The sequence below is a fragment of the Toxorhynchites rutilus genome, chromosome 1, assembly GCF_029784135.1.
Source record: "Toxorhynchites rutilus septentrionalis strain SRP chromosome 1, ASM2978413v1, whole genome shotgun sequence".
In the NCBI taxonomy this organism is placed as follows: domain Eukaryota; kingdom Metazoa; phylum Arthropoda; class Insecta; order Diptera; family Culicidae; genus Toxorhynchites; species Toxorhynchites rutilus.
In genome coordinates this window covers 54,540,902-54,558,298 of record NC_073744.1, presented here as the reverse complement: position 1 = coordinate 54,558,298, position 17,397 = coordinate 54,540,902, and the positions used below count along the sequence as shown (strand labels likewise).

General features: G+C 38.1%; 2 protein-coding genes across 7 annotated transcripts in view; one reads left to right on the top strand and one right to left on the bottom strand.

Moving 5' to 3' along the window:
- The window catches only part of LOC129768307 (RNA helicase aquarius), a 220,974-nt gene that overhangs the window by 15,182 nt on the left and 188,395 nt on the right, over positions 1-17,397 (bottom strand). The window contains exons 3-4 of the mRNA XM_055769900.1: positions 1,402-1,942; positions 391-1,342 (exon numbers count right to left, since the gene is read on the bottom strand). Coding sequence (XP_055625875.1) covers positions 391-1,342; positions 1,402-1,942 — 1,493 coding nt within the window. The remainder of the gene's footprint in view (positions 1-390; positions 1,343-1,401; positions 1,943-17,397) is intronic.
- LOC129768738 (probable G-protein coupled receptor Mth-like 11) overlaps positions 14,576-17,397 on the top strand; it is a 94,741-nt gene continuing 91,919 nt past the window's right edge. For 4 of the 6 annotated variants that reach the window (XM_055770700.1, XM_055771016.1, XM_055770929.1 and 1 more), the window contains exon 1: positions 14,576-14,835. The gene's annotated coding sequence lies outside the window, so the exon portion shown is untranslated. The remainder of the gene's footprint in view (positions 14,836-17,397) is intronic. The other 2 variants (XM_055770856.1, XM_055770786.1) reach the window with 1 other exon arrangement.

The window sequence follows — 17,397 nt, the reverse complement described above, 5'->3', positions numbered from 1 at the left end:
TGTTAGAAAAACATTTTCCTTGTCAAAGTACCCATCTTTCGATGTATGGATGACTTGTTGGAAATTGAATTATTTTTAAGAATTTAAAAAATTTAAAGGAAAATAAATTTCAATTAAAAAAAATCCTGTGTAATTTTTCTGTAAAAAATTTTGGTATTCCTATGAAAATTGAAACAATTTTCTACATTTTATCCTTTGACCAACTTTCTATAGATTTCATAGTTTTTGAGTTCAATTTTTGTAAAAAAACAAAGAAAATTTGTTGGCCCTTTTCAAAAATTAGTCTAATTCTTTTTCGAAGATTTCAAAAATGCAAAGTTGCTTTAATGACCAATGTCTGCCAATAACCAGTCGAGTTGGCGTGAAATTTTATTTTTTTATTTCACTTACTTTTTGGGTTCGTTGTACTTGTAAGGTCCACGTTTGGGTATAACGTACGGTTCAATTAATATTCTTTTCGGCAACTCGACCTTCTTTTCACCACCTTCCTCCTCGTCGCTGTTTTCCATACGTTCAGGGACATCTTCGAACGTTAGACGAAAAGGACGAACAAGTTTTTGAGGGTCAGTTTCTTTTACCACCATCTCATATCCGGGGAACCCGTTCCGCACATGGTCAATGTCCAGGAAGGTGTCGTTGAAATCCATCACACGAGCTTGATCCGACATTCGGTTGTAGTGCGCTGCACCAGGATCCCCATAACCTAGCAAGATGTCATGAAGCCACGGCGGCACAACACACTCTGTGTTCATCAGATGCCTTATCGTTTCCAAAACCGCCTTGAAGTTGTTCTCCTTCGGCTTGCGTCTCATGATTATATTGAAACCCTCATAGACATCGTCCCCTCCCGTTTGCAAGCTATCCATATCCACACGATATTGGTTCGAGTCCAGCCAAACCCGGTAGGTGCGTTGCTCGCCCGTAAGCTGGGGTTTCTGGTCGATTCCATCCTCGATTACCCTCCCGTTAGCATCTAACATTCCTTCAATCTCGCACCCTCGCACGTGGACCAATCCAACTTGGGGAATAAAGTGCTCCTTATAGTCATACTTGGTCCCGATGGGTTTAGTGGGTCTCACATTGATCAAAAAGCAGACGTCATGCTTGCGCAAGTTTTCCCACTCCTCCTGGATCTCCTTCCGTACATTGAGCGTTACGCTAACATCCGCTCTTACGCGTGAGGGTTTCTTCTCGCCAATATGCGGCTTGGAAACCTCAACCACTGCAAACGATTGGATTGGAAGGGCCATCCTAGCCCAACCACCAAACACTACGTCTCCCTCTTCCGATTCCCAGGGAAGCATTCGACTAACTGCATCCTCGATGTCCTGGCGAATTTCATCTGTAAGAAGGAAAAAACAGTATTACAAGGGTTCAGTTCCATACACAATCAATACTCACATGTTGACTCCAGCCGGAAGAGATTGAAGTTCCTCAGCAAATAGTCGTGCAGTGTCAGGAACTGAAGATTCAACTTCGGTAGAGCCAAACAGCCCTCTCCCGAGTAGTACTCGGTGGGAACAATGTTCTCGTTCCAGATGATTTCCTCGGTCGGATAGAGTGGCATCTCGTTCAGTGATTCCAGCTGAGAGACACGTCGCTCGTGCCTGGAGATCAGCAGCTCCCTCAGGAACGGCTCATCCAACCGATGCCAATCGAACGGTGGTGTCAATTCCTCCGGAACCAGATTCAGGTAGCAGGCGATCTGCTTCAGACTCTTCCCATCCAGCGCACCGAAATGTTTCTCCAGTGATTCCCGCGTGTCCACGTTGGCCACGTTGGACAGGGCGAACATGCGAAGGTCTGGGAACTTGGCGAAGGCCGCCTTCTGCAGGGCTTTGATCTTGGAATAGTGCAACTGGGTCATGTCGTGGTCAGTCAAAGGATCGCCAGTCTCGTCGTTGATCTCGAAACGGGCGTAGAATTTTAGCATATCTAATAGCTGGGGGAGAGAGAAGAGAACAGTGTAGGTCAGGGTAGTTGGCACTTAATTTTCTTTGGGAATTGATTAATAGAGATGGTTTCATATCATTATTTTGTCGCTGTTGTACGTTTTGATAAGCTGTCAAGATCTAGTAACTACAGGGATGGCCAAACGGTAGTCCGCGGTCTACCGGTCGCCCGCGTAGGTATTCCAAGGTGCCCGCCAGCTGGTCTAGGATAGTGTCACCTCCAAACGCAATGCATTGAATATCCTTCCACCTTTTGTCGTGATCATCTTATCTAACCTCAATGAAACATAATAGTTGAAAGGGTAGATACTTCTTCCTTAAAGAATCCGTTTTTACATTTTTATTCAGATTGTTAATTATTTAATATTAACACATCCAGTTGTTCCAACATAACTTGTAGTATAGCAAAAAATTGTCACTATGAATAATTTAAACAATGTTTTCTCCAGACATATCATCTGTTAAATGACCCATTTAACTAAATTTTTGAGAAAACTATGCCTTTGAAGACTGCGAGCGCGAGTTTTAATGAAGTATTGTTATTTCAATATGAAATCTATGATATGTAATGTGAGTTAATTGTGCAGATTTCTATCAAGAAATATAGTCATGAATAGAGCAACTAGTGAATGAGAAATTAGATATTCCAAAATTGAATATTGAGCTCTGATATGTAATTCGAGTTTAACAAAATTTTGCTCGTTAGCTCTATTTTGTTGTAATAAATACAGTCGGGTGAAAGCTGTCAGAATAATTTTTCGAGCTGTTTGAATCGCTTGTTGCTTGTCGAGAAACATTTCGGCAATATTTAAAAATTTGCAATTCGCCGACGTTCGAAAAATAACTCGATTCGATTCTATCGATTTACAAAATACGAAAATGTGTTCGGTGTGATAATTATAGGGATCGAATCGGCCATTCGATTCCATTTATTATATTTACCAATATTTCCGATAGATAGTTTCATTAAGGGCTGTGGCAAGTGGCACCGTCTTGTTTAAACCACATATCATTGATGTTAAGATCTTCCAATTCTGCTCAAAAATAGTCTTCCAACATGTTGCGATAGCGCTCAACATTGACGGTATCATGACGATCGTTCTTATCGACAAAAAATACGGCCCAATCACTCCTTCGGCATTAAAACCACACCAAACTGTATTTTTTTGCGGATGCAATGGTGTTTCTTGAAGCACAAATGGGTTTGCATCTGACCAATAACACATATGTTGCTTGTTGACCACTGTTGGCCATTTAGCCAGATTCAGATTTGCCAGAGCCCAATCGGAGAAGTTTCGGCGCTTCCTGTGTAGCCCAAGATCTTTTCGCAAAATACGCCACAATGAGACTTGGAAGACTTGGTCACTACTTGGGGCTGCGACATTTTCGTTGCTTCCTTCGGGGCGGCTTCTCGTTGCCACGAGGACATCCAACAGCAAATTTGGTCACTAAACTATCCACAGTCTGCCGGCTGGCACGATTATTGTGGTCGAAAATTGGAGTAAGCGCTCTGAAATTTGCAACCGGCTCGGGATGTCGATAGTAATTTTAAAAAAATATTAAGCGTTGTTCGTTCGTGTACTTCACCATGATGAAAAAGTTGATTTTGACTAACGTTCGTTCAAACGAGACACAAAACTGTCAAGTCGTTAATGGATGACCCTTTACCTCGGTGTAATTGGGGAATTTAATAATTATCTCGAGTCTATTTTTATAGAAAACAATTGCTTTGTATGTTCCTCAAAAAAACCAACGACATTCATTGGTGAAACAATCAGTATTTACAGAAAATAAAGTAATACTTATCAACTATCTAGTAACCGATAACTATTCGTATTTTACAAAAAAATATCATTGAATTCTATAATTATTCGTATTTTATAAAAAAAAATCATTGAATATTTATTAGTATGACCCAGGGTACGTTTATGAGAAGGTATCCTGGACTCGAAGTGTGTCCGACACGATTCTCCTATACACTCTCAACTATGACATTTTAGCTTTGACGGAAAGCAGCGATCGCAAAGCAATTCATAACAAGTGTTTTTTTTTTGTTGCGAATATTACGTGTTTAGCTACTTTTTATTTGAAAATACGTCAAAAACACGTGAGATAGAGGAGTTAGTGAACCATTAACGTTAGAATAACGGAGCTAGTACCCAGGATGTGTTGTTTCTGTGTTGCTTTTTAAAGTGGTCTTTTTACGGCGGCCCGACTGCGAAGGAATGTATATGAAATATTTCTATTTTCAGATAATTCTATGACTTGATATGTGGCACCCGGATGCGTGAGCGTTAGGTCATTGATACCGGGGCTCGAGTCCAACTCGAATTATGAAAACATATCCCACAAATTATCATTCCATCGATCCCCAAGGGATGTGACTATTCGGAAGAAATGGCTTCGATTTTTTGGATAGGACCTAAACAGCAATATTAAAACATGTACCTTTAACTCGCTTCACTTCAGTCCAGATTGTTTAATTCATATCGATGGCTTGGAAGTACAGTATTGTCGAAGACTGATACAAACAGGTAAATTTGAACAAGTCCATATTATAATTACAATTATTACTCAAAAATGTTTATTTTTAGCTGTTCTTTCTGTCAGAAAGGCCAACGATTCTCATGCCTCGGGAAATCAAAACGGTAGGCTTGCCAAAAGATCTTGATTGACATCAAGCAAGAGTAAAAAATCATAAATCATCCATAACATCCGCGGAATTGGTCCAGTTTTCTAATGGGACGAAACATGACTATCCCGAGAGGGATATTCCGTCAAATGGAATCGGGAGCAGCACTATCAACATCTCTCATAAAAAACCTAGTGATTCTGCTAGTTTAATTCGAGCACTGCAGTAGGAGGTATCTGAGAGCTACAGAGAGCTTCAGGAAGCTAAACTCTGAATTACCGAACCACAATTTCCCCTAGGTTTTGATTAGGAAAAAAAAATCTAAATAGATTATCTTTACGCAGCAATGAATAAATGTATACATTTAGCTAAAATACAAAAGAAATAAACTTATTTAGACAAATTCATTATACCACTCCATGATACTTGCAAAGCTAACACGTCACAGCCTTACTGTCACTGATGCACTAGTCAGTCCAAACTACCTTGTCATAAACGTACCCTGAGTATGACCTATGTTTTTCCATTAATTTCCTTTTTTAACCCTCTCACAGTCTCGGTCTCACACACTGAGAATCAATAATTTTGTTTTGAGGAGATTGAATTACATGACTATAGAAACTGAATGATGTTGAAGAAAAACATTTTCTGAAGTTTTTTTCATTTGATTATATCTTTTTTGCAAAATTACAGAGGCACGTACAGTCTGTGACACCAGAGTTAAGATTTTGCGCGCGAGTACAGGAGGGTTAAAACTATGTCTTTTTGTCTAGTACTACATTAATTTTCTAATGACTTTCTGATACAGTCAACGTTTGTGGACCACGACCTAAAATTTGAACAATTAGGCGCCCGTACTGCCCAGTCTGGCCGTCCCTGATCTAGTATAATTTGATTCCATGAGAAATTCATGAATGAATAAAACAAAACCATTATTTTCATTTTATTGCATTTCTAATTCTGAATGTTTATAGACTTAGTAAATATTGAGTGCGATTATATTCGAATGCGAAGGGTCGATTTTTTCTTTTGCAAAGTGATTCATTTCGACCGAAAAGGACGTTTGTATAATCGGTTTTCCTTTATGACTCTGGCCTCACTTTTGAGAAGGGTCTAAGCAAAAATGCAAAAAAGAACTCAAAACTAAATTTTCTTAAAAAAGGTGTTTTTGATTTTTTTTTAAATATATTACAACTATTGCAGCGGACAACTATCGCAGTTTATTGCACATTTCGCCAGAATGGAGAAATAATGGACAAAATAGTTATGATTAACAAAAAAAGATTTTTGAAAATTGTTGAAATGTTTATTATAATTGTTTTTAGACCCGGTTTTATGAAAGAACGCATAATTTGCAGTGAAAAAGGTACACAGAATAATTTTGATAAATGCTACCGTTTCTGAGATACAATGATTGTAAAATAAAATTTACTGAAAATTCTCAACTTTTGGTCGTTTTTAAATGTTATTCGAGTTTTTTTAACCTAGAAGTAAATTAACCTGAAAGAGTAGATAGTTTTCGACTGCAATGCTTGAATTACTTAATTGATGTGGTTAATTTTTAAGATATAAGGTTGTATAAAAAAATATACCTTTTTTAGAAGTTTTTTTTCAGAAAATAATCCGTTTATGTTTGAACTGTTTGAGATGTTGCAGCGCATAACAAATACAGTGATTTGCCTCTAATTGAACATACCGAAGCACTACTCAGTGTCGCATTAGAGGCGACTGTGACCTGTGATTGGACATATCAACAAACACAACACAATTTGAAAAACAATTTAAAAAAAAAACTGGATAAATTTGCTGTCTAATGGTATATATATATATATATATATATATATATATATATATATATATATATATATATATATATATATATATATATATATATATATATATAAAATATATATATATATATATATATATATATATATATATATATATATATATATATATATATATATATATATATATATATATATATATATATATATATATATATATATATCATAATATATATCGTAAGTACGATTCTGCGTAATATGCATTCAAAAACGTTACATTTTTTGTAGAAGAACCCCCCTATATAGAAATCAAAGGCGTAGTTCTACGTCAAAATCATTTTCGTCCTTCAGTTTCGAAATTGTCAAGCCGTAAATGTGAATTGAACGAAATGTTTTCGTAATCCTACGTCAACATTGCGATCGTGTCTCCTACGCAGCTTCTATTTACATTTCTAAAAAATTTAGATTATCTATTGATGATTTGTGAATTGAAATTGAAGATTGTGGAATTTTGAAAGGGCCTTCCAGTTTTGATTTGACAGACAAAATCCTGAGCTGAATTTATATTGTCGAAAATGAAATATTAACAACAGATGTGATGCATACAAATTGCCAACGGAGTCTGAACAGAGTATTCAACAAAACATATGCAGGCAATACCAAATTTAGGAGGTTATATTTCGCCAAGAAGTATAGCAGAGGGAAAAACGAAAAATTAAAGTTCCATTATAAGTTGTTTTGACTTCTGCAGCGTAAGTAAAGCTCATTTCAAAAACAGTTGTGCTCGTTGCCAAAACATTCCATTGCGCCGCATACACATATGAGAACGACAAACTTCGTTTGACAATTACTGGCACAATAATAATTAACGAAATCTCTGACTTTCGCTTTCCCACAATTAACCATGACGCCCATCTGCTGTTGATGTCGATATTGTTCGTAACAACCCTTATCAAATTGGTGGATAAAAGATAACAACGGGTGGAAGCCGCTAGGTTCGGTGGTATAACGTTCCATCTAGGGTTTCGCACGTTCGGTCATTATTAGCCTCTCAAACGGAAAGGACGCCTCGGCAAACGATTTTCTTCATTCTTCATTTCCAGATCGATTTCAAACAATCTTTCCCAACATAGAATGCCTTAGCTAAACGTCGATTCCGAGCCTCGAAAGCAAAGAGCCAGATAAGGGAATGGGGGTCTCTCCAGGCTCACCCAAAACGTATCATCTCCTTCGCCTCGACAGATCTGTGGTTGACGTCTTCAAAAGGCGATTAGAAACCAACACCAGTCATCCCATTAGTGACGTCCTTTCTAGCCACTACATAATCCTTATTCCAGGCTGCATTTTCTTCTCGTTCTCTCTCAGCCTCTGTGGGGGCAACCAAAGGGACCTAATCAATGTCAAGTGCATAAGTTCTATGGTTCACTCGGTTGGCTTGTTCGTTTAATCAATCATAGCGCATGGCCGGATTGTCGTGTTAGTAGATGAACGTGTAAGATATATTTGAAATATTGGATGCTCCATTCTTGGCGTTATCATCGTGCATTATGCTCGCTTCGCTGGGGGTTGTATGTAGGGATGAATGTAGGGATGGAAAAATTAATCGAAAGTGTTCGATTTTAACAACATCATGTCGAGGTTGTTGTCAAAATCGAACGAGTGCTGTGCTTTCATTGATTCATTGTCGTATCCAGGCGTTCATACCTTCTCGGAACTCCTTATAGAAAAAGAATTTAATTCCACGGTCACTGCAGCATTATCAGTTCTCCAAGTGTACGAGAGGAATTAAAATTGTTTTTCTATAAGGAGTTCCGAGAAGGTATGAACGCCTGGATACGACAATGAATCAATGAAAGCACAGCACTCGTTCGATTTTGACAACAACCTCGACATGATGTTGTTAAAATCGAACACTTTCGATTAGTTTTAATTGTGATGCTTGTGACTCAACGAAAGAAATAATAACTCAGTTCCAATATTATAGACTGGATGTTTCCCTGTTATGATCTAATAATTGAATGACTGCTACTCTCCTGACCTCTGTGTTGTGAGGTTGGTAGCTTGCTGGTAACAGTGTTGTTAATCTGCTGGTCATTCATATCTTACAGTAATAAAACCAATATTATAAAATTTTACATCCAAATAAAGTGTCAAAGCTCACCATCAGTTCCAATGGAGATGATGACTTGTTCTTTGAAGGACATTGTATCTATTGTTGATCCAGCACATCAAGTTGCCCGAGACGTAGCTCGGAAAATCGATTGAGAAAATGATTCTTATCATAAAACATTCACGAAAACGGATTTTTTTCATGAATTGAATCAGAATAATCGAAACCAAAAGTTGTATCCCAGAATTGAGTTGCAAACAACAAAAAATATAACTTTATTCCCCTTTACAACGTTCATTTAATTAAAATTTCCCTCTATTTACGATTCCCCTGTCTCTAACTAATTAATTGGTATTTTATAGAGGGATTGAACACTATGTTGGCAACACTTTTTGATATTTGCATCAGTTTTTTTGTGTTTAGTTTGATTTGTCATTTGTTCATGAATAGACTAACACCTGAACAACGCCTACAAATTATTTCGATTTTTTTTTCGAAAATAATGGTTCAGTTTAATTCACTTAATTCAAGCATCCAATGATTATTGGCGCATCACTTTTACTCTACAAAATAACACGTCGTCAAAGGCGTCGTACAGTGCATGACGACGCTTAGTGCGCTTACTGGGCCAGTGGAACCATTGGTTCGTTTTGCTTTAAAATTATGCCAGTAACGTCATTAGCGAGCACCTAACGTAGCAGCAATTAAGTTGTGGTTCTGCTACCGTGCGGATCGTTCGCTCAGCACTTTACTTGCATTGACGGTGGGGAGAGCGAAAATTATTTGCAACTTAAACTACACCCTCTCCCAGTATTTGCACCGAGCCTTTTTTGTCGCAAGAGGGGATAGAGTGTATAAAATTATGTAATTTGCTATATTCATTCTAGTTGACTCACTCCCACAGTCAAAAGTCTTTCCCAATGCTGATGAGGTTTAGTAATACTAACATACAAAAACACAGTTTCTCTGCAAAACATTTAAGTAATTTTGTCAATAAATTTTGACAAGCTCGTTTCCTCGCTTGTGTATGATACTGCGCCTTGCTTGCCAAACCATGCTTTGTCTGTGCTTATGCGATTAACAAAATTTCGGGAATTTCTTGATTCATTCCATTGTACTATCGGTTGATTTCTTTTCCTTCCTGAAATTTGCTCAGTTTGTTTTGACGTAGTCCTACGTCTTTTATATCTATACTGGAGTGTAAGGCGAACATTTCAAAAACGAGAGCGTTACGTTTGGGGTGTAAGGGTTCGAGCGTCAGTACCTTTTTGTCGGTTGATCAATGTGGTATGATAATTGCTTCATTCGAAAGATAAAGGTCCCAATGTATCATTCTTAAGGTTTCTGAAAGTGTCTGTTTTAGGTGCAATTCTTGACCGATTTCGGATTTATTTGAAGCAATGCATTGGTAGAACATATGACTGGTAACCTTTAGTGATAAATATCTCGCTTCTAAAAAAATGGCAACCTAAAACCCTAAAACACAGATTTTTTTTAAATTCAAAATGATGAAACGCTTTTCATTATGATGAAAAGGGCTCAAACTAAAGGACATCCAGATTTGTGCCAAAGCCCATGAACAATCGTAGATAGAAAAAGTTGAATAATTATAGCTTTGTGTTATTGAAAATAATGACAATATTTTTTTTCTCTTTATACTCAAAATACGGTACAAGTTGATAAAAAGACGGGACAATCAGAAAGGGTAGAAAAAAAACCGGTATTGTCCCGTTAAAAACGGTACGTTTGGTCAGCCTGCTCTGTGCAAAATGTCCTCTCACCACTTGTAGAAAATGAAGACAAAAGATTCGGCAAAATGAATGATACAGCTCTTCCCACCGTCGTATTTGTCTTATGCCTAATGCATTGCTTGCCACAAACTATCAAGCTCCCTCCACCCTTCGCTTGTTGTATAATTTCTGTGTTTTGCAAAAGTAAAAAATAGTTGGTGCTTCTAGTACGACTGTATGGTTAAATTCACGATGTGTGTAGCCACATGCACGATCAACTTCTCTCTCTCATTGGATTTTTGGAAAAAAAAATTAAATAAATGTAAAATATTAAGCAATACCCAAACGCACTAAAAGCCCTGTTCTGATTGGTCCAAATTGTGCACCTCAGTTTGTACCGACAGAAACGAGTAACTAAAGCGAAGTACAATTTGAATACAGTACTACTCACTAACAAATTCCGGAAAGACCTATCGATTTACTATGGAACTCGCTGTTGCGAATAATTTATTTTTATTTACTATGACTCTACATCCCATTGAGATTAAATCTGATTCACTACTCTTCTCCAATGAACCCGGTCCGTGGCTGCAGTTCTCCAACTCCTGGCTGCACCGGTTCTTGCCAAGTCCTGCTCCACCTGGTTCAACCGCCTCGCTCGCTGGGTTCCTCTTCTTCTTGTTTCTACCGGATTCATGCGAACACCAACTTCGCAGGGCTGCTGTCCGGCAATCTTGCAACATGCCCTGCCCATCGCACTCGTACAGCCTTGGCGACTTTCTGGATGCTGGGTTCGCCGTAGAGTTGCGCCAGTTCGTGGTTCATTCTCCTTCTCCATACTCCGTTTTCCTGTATATTGTTCTGAGCACTCGGCGTTCGAAAACTCCGAGCGCTTGTGAGTCCTCTTCAAGCATCGTCCATGCTTCGTGCCCATAGAGAACAACCGATCGAATTAGGGATTTGTACATGGTACACTTCGTACGGGGTCGGAGCTTGTTGGACCTCAAGGATTTGCGGAGCCCATAGTAGGCACGACTTCCATTGACAATGCGTCTTCGAATTTCACCATTCAGAATTGTGATGGCACGATAGTTCCCACAATCCAACTTATCGCCTTCTTTTATAGATGGCACAGATTATCCCGTCCTTCCACTCCTCCAGTAGCTGTTCTGTGTCCCAGATCTTGACTATCAACCGGTGCATACACTTAACAAGTTTTCTCGGACCTCCCTTGAAGAGCTCCGCTACGAGGCCATCTTTACCAGCTGCTTTGTGGTTCTTGAGCTGATTAATGGTCTCCTTATCTTCACCCATCGTCGGGGGTGGCACGTCGTCGTTGTTAATTGCACCGGTGTAGTCCTCCTCAACGTCGTCATGGTCTCTTGTCGCGCTGTTCAGGTGTTCATCGTAGTGCTGCCTCCACCTTTCGATCACCTCGCGTTCGTTCGTCAAGATGCCTCCTTCCTTGTTTCTGCACATTTCGGCTCGCGGCACATAGCCTTTGTGCGAGGCGTTTGGTTTCTTGAAGAACTTTCGAGAAGCGGAGAATCGGGGTTCTACTGTATATACATACCATGGCGAAAACAATCGTAATTAGCCTACGTGAATCATTCTGTTCAATGAAATAGAAAAATATAAATAGAAGCCACACTATAAATATTGTGCTTGCTCTGACTAACCCCAGTTCCTACTATACCATCGTGTTGAAAAGACGTGCAAAGTTTTTCGCCTCAAAATGCGTTCTCAGGTTATGCCCAAAGCAAGCAAAGTGCAAAGCTTGCACTAACGTGCAGAAGCGACGCAGAAAAAAAATCTAACTGGGCATGTACAAAAGTAATCTCGTCTCTAATTCAATTCCACGCCTACCTCTGGCGGACAAAATACAGAAAAGCGATTTTCAACAATATTTTTTTTTAATTGTCTGACAAAAGTAAACACTTTAACTAAGAAAAAGAAAGTCAAATTTCTATCACCAACTGCAGTGAAACTTTTGCAAAATAACCCGAGCTGCAAAAGCTGTTATAGAGAACTAGAAACAGAAATTGATTTATAAATCAATACTAAACTAAACGCCAACATTAGATAATGTATGATGAAAACAAAGTGAAATATTGAGTAAAAGGCGCTGCCAAAAATGGCGTAAAAGGTAATGTTTCCGACGAGGACACAAGTTGAGTATTGGTACACAAACATGCACATAATTGAATAATTTTTTGGGTTAGGGAATAAGTTCATAGCGTTTTTATATTTCTTTTATTTTACAAAGGGTAAGTATCCATTCGATAGAATTCTTTCTGCTCTACAAAATTATGTTAGTTGTATTTTTGATATATGCAATTTTTTATTAGTTTTGAGGCTTAGAAATGGAATACCTAGGAGACAAAAATCAACATTTTCGACACCTGCTCTTCTTTGCTTTTCATAGAGGTCCAAAAGCTGACGAAGCAGCCCGGAACACTTGCGACGTGTATGTAGAAGGTCTAAAGCATGAGAATGGTTTGTTAAAAAATGGCGACTTTGACGTCGATGACACGCCCCTTCTGAATTCGATGAAGAACGTTTCAAATGACTTTTGAAGGAGAACGGTCGGCAAAACCAGTCGTGAATTGGAGGGAAAAAATGAACTGTGGCGAATATATAATTGATTACCTTTTTGATAGAATTATTTTTTTTTTGTTTCAATAAAGCAGAGCTACGCACTTATTCCCCATCCCTATATTAATAGTAATATGACATATTTTGCTTTGTACTCATTGTACATTTCAATGGAATCATAAAAAACTATTAGTGATTTTAGCAAAGTTATGTATCTGGAAGAGTATCTGGAAGAGAAATTATGTATTTTTTTTTTTGAGAATTATTCTGAAAACACCCAGCCTCTGAAAAGTAACGTAGGACGAGAAAAGATTTTTAACAGTCTTTTTCAAGAACAGCCATTTCCACTGTGCGTCGTCGGGTTTAAAAAATTGTCAAATCTTCGAGAGTTGGTGACGCAATTTGTCATGGAATGTGTCGTCGGTTTATTTCAATTGGTTTCGCAAGAAGTCCGAGCAAACCATCGATCTTTTTTGGGAACCACAAAACATTCTATTAAAGAATTGATTCGATGCATTCTAAAATAATGACCGAAATAATAAAAAAAAAATGAATGAAAAGTTGACGTAAACTTACGTCAATAATGTGGCCTTGTCCTGGACCCCATTTCCTAAAATTTGCATTGCTTTTTATATTTACGGAAACAAAATAAACACACTATTTCAAGACAAAGGGCTTCAAGATCGTGAGCAACCCCATGACCGATTTGGTGGTTTCCTTAGGTGTCCCTCCTAGAGATCCACTTTTTGAGGAACATAAATCAATGCTCCATGCGGTGACTAGTGCTCTTGTGTTGTATTGGGATACATTAGAAATGAGGTCCATCCCTGTTAGTCGGTTGTTTAATAACGGCCACTGAATATGCGGTAGTTCCATATGTTTTGTGAGCTTTTCCATAATACTGACTCTTCATTCGGAAAGAACGAACGGTATTAGCACGTGGAGCCCCACGTCAGTCTCTGAGGACTGACGCCGAATTTTTGAGGTCGTCGCCAGAAACGAATAGGTAAAAACTACAATTTCCAAAAAAAAAAACATCTTAATCATGTTTTCTCCGATGTATCATTCTAGCTTATGATTTAGTATCATCAGCAAGAATTATATATTCGTAAATACAACGTATTTTTTATCGATTCCAATCGACAGCCAAGATGGTGCAACCCCTCAGTTTTATCGTGTCCACGATCCTACCGGCGTTTTACGAAAACAATGCTCCATCTCAAGAACCTCGTGGCATCGTGGCAGCAAGAGATAGATTCACTCTCACTCTCACTCAGTTCAAGTAACGTTCCGCTCTTCAGTTGATTTCTCTCGCTCTCAACGAGAACGCGTGCTTCACCTGATAACGTGGTATCATGCTTGTGTAAACTACTGGAAAGAGGGGGGTGGGTGGATACAGCACATGATCGCGGAGGTAGGTAAATGGGCATGGCGGTGAGTAGTTGCTGGTAGTCGATATGATAAGATAAGCATATCAGTACAACTTTTTTTTTATCTCGGGAGAAAAGACCAAGAAGTCTCTGACGGTTTCAAAATGGGGTGACTTGGGAATTGGTTGAGTTTATAAATGAATAATAGTACAGAAAAAAATCCGACCATTCTGCATTTTGAAAATCTGTCCTAAAGTAAGTGGGAATAGAACAGCGTTCGGTTGTTCAGCCATGCCGCCGTCGTCGACGCCGCCCCGGACTTGAGCGGAATGGAGCTGTCGGTGACGGTGGCGAGTTCTAGGGAGTAATGCAAAACTGTCTCCCTCAGTTCGGCTTCAATCCTCGCACGGTTCGCATCGTTTTGATCGGCTTTCTCTCGTCTTGCTTAATATCCATTCACACGAGTTCGAGTGCGTGTTTTACGTCTTTACGTCGAGACGAATAAACAACATTTGATTTGGACAGAGGAACAAAAAAAAAAAGGTTTCAAAGGATATATTGTTTCATTAAATCTTCCTCCTTGACACATTTCGTGGAATTAGTGCACTGACGACTCTGTCGTCGAGAGTGTTTAATTTTCTGTGTTTTATAAAAAAAAGGTGTGTGCTTACCACTTGTGCGTGGTTCTGCTCCGTGGAACCGAATCTTATCTGTTATTCGTTTCAAAAGTGCTTTGTCGGATACACGATAGCAGGTGTTGCTTATCAGCGGTGATAGAATCGTCCCCATAGCGAGTAAATTATTATTGGATCGTCGTCTACACCACCAGCCCGGATATGTTTGTTGTGGATGGCGAAATGCAAACGCTAGGATGTGACTCAAAAGTGTTGACGCTGCACACAACACACACACACACGAGGCCTCTATGTCTGAATGTCTGTCTGTCGGACGGTCAGTCATTGGAGATTTGGCGAGTGTTTTTTTTGTGAAGAAGATCTACCATAACACGATAAAAATATTGATGTCATCTGCTTGACCAGTGTGGGGAGTAATGATACCTCATTAGAAATGAGAGAATGCTGTATAGTCTCTTTGATGTTCTGTGTAAACAAATGAAATCAACAAAACAAGCAGGATACTTGCGGTTGGGATAATAGAATCGGGGATAGTGACAAAGCACAGCAAAAAAAAAAGTCGGGTGCCAGTGAACCAATTTTCTTGTAAACCACAATTGATAACAGTAATGTGCATAATGGAGTAAAAGGCAGTAAACGTACCAAAGTGGAAGCGACGTTTACGTATACTGCCTATAATTTGTGAAACGATGTGAAATTTTTTTTCTGAAAATATACGTAAATTCGTTTTATAAATGTTCAACCAACTATCCCCGTCTAGGATTGATCAATAAACTCTTGATGAGTGTTGATGAACGCTCTGAACCCCATTCTAGTAACGTGATTTTGACTTGTTTTTTTTTCGATTTTTTTAAACTGCGTAGATGGCAATGGTTCAAGATTACAATTTTCGTTATCTATGATCAATTTGAATTGCGACAGATTTTTCATGAGAACATATCCAACAGAATTTACCTTTCTCGAACATGGCTATTTTAACCCTTTGCGGTCGAAATTATTTCTACTTGAGAAAGCAGTGATGTATAACTTTGTAAGATTATATGCAGAGTATGTATATCATGTGAATTTATGAAAGATGAACAAAATTTATTTATTTTTGAGTAAACTTTAGATAAGTATTTACTAATGAATGTGTTTTAATTTGTTGTTTCAATATAAAAAATATATGCTATAAACCCAAAACGCCGTTCAGGTGTTCGCATGTATCACCAAAATAATTAGTTTGGCTTATTCTGTCTTTTATCTTTCTGTTTGAACATACAGAACAATGCTTTTTGACGCAATACGTAGAGTTTCCCATTAAGCCTTTCCTCAAACATGAGTGACAACTTTTGTTTTTACTGAGTACCATTATGTATTATTGATAGGAGCACCGTTTGGATTCGTGAACAAATTCACTAAACATTAAAATTATTTTAGAAAAAAGTGTTAACTGAATATCGTTGCATAAATTACAAGATTAGTATATTCCCTTGCTGTGGTGACTGAGAGTAGACAAACGACTTCCGATGCCAAATGACTTAGAAATGCATAAAACGTCGAGATTTGGTGTCATCTCGAAAAAAAAAATTGCCGAAAATCGACATTCTGGGACTTTGCCTGAGAGGCAATGAAGGTATGGGAAAAATTAATTTTCGAATTTAAAGAACCGACCATGTACATTTTGTTTATGAACCCTAAAAAATGACCTGCGAAAATTTCGGCTCAATCGGACATGACTTAGGGGTGCCTCAAAGCACTCAAAGTTTTGACTTTTTGGCCACTCAGGCCATGTCCCAAAATGTCGATATTCGGCCATTTTTTTTCGAAATGACACCAGATCTCGACGGTTTATGAATTTTTAAGTCATTTGACATCGAAAAAAAATCGATTTTCCAAATTTCATGTACTGGAAGGTGTAAAACTGTTTTTTATCTGTAATTTTTATTCAATTTTTATCGAAATCTGTACCTAGGAATTGTCAATCGATTTTACCGGTAATACCGGGTAATATTCGGGTCATTTCCGAATTAGCGGTAATTTTACAATCAAAAACCGGTAATTTCGGTAATTTTTATTTTTACACCATAACTAATATTTGCCTTTACGTTGCCTTGAAATATTATCCGAGAATCAAAATAGGATCGAAAAAACACAACTGGTAGTGTTGTGCCGACGAACTTCAGTTCAAAAATCGCTGCTCGATCTGAAAACGAAACACAGTAATACAATTTTCATTACCGAATAACCGGTTATTGAATTCTGGGACGGTAATGCAATCCCTATCTGTACCAATCAAAACATTTGTGGCATAGAAAAATCTGTTTCATTAGCATGAAAGTCAAACAATATTACTCAAGTTTGAAATTACTCATTCGTTTGATGATTTTTATACATACTCTTGCCAAACTTGGGCTGCATACTATCAGTTATAAAAAGTTTTGGGCTACCCAACGGATCTGAAGATTGCGTTCGTCGTATCGTTGCTTAGTCGATTTAGAATCTTAGTTTTGTTATTTAAAAAAGCTCAGTAGGGCATAGTATGAGAGTCACCTAAGCTCCGGAAATGCTAGCAAAATTCATATTCTTTTTATGTAACAAATTTCT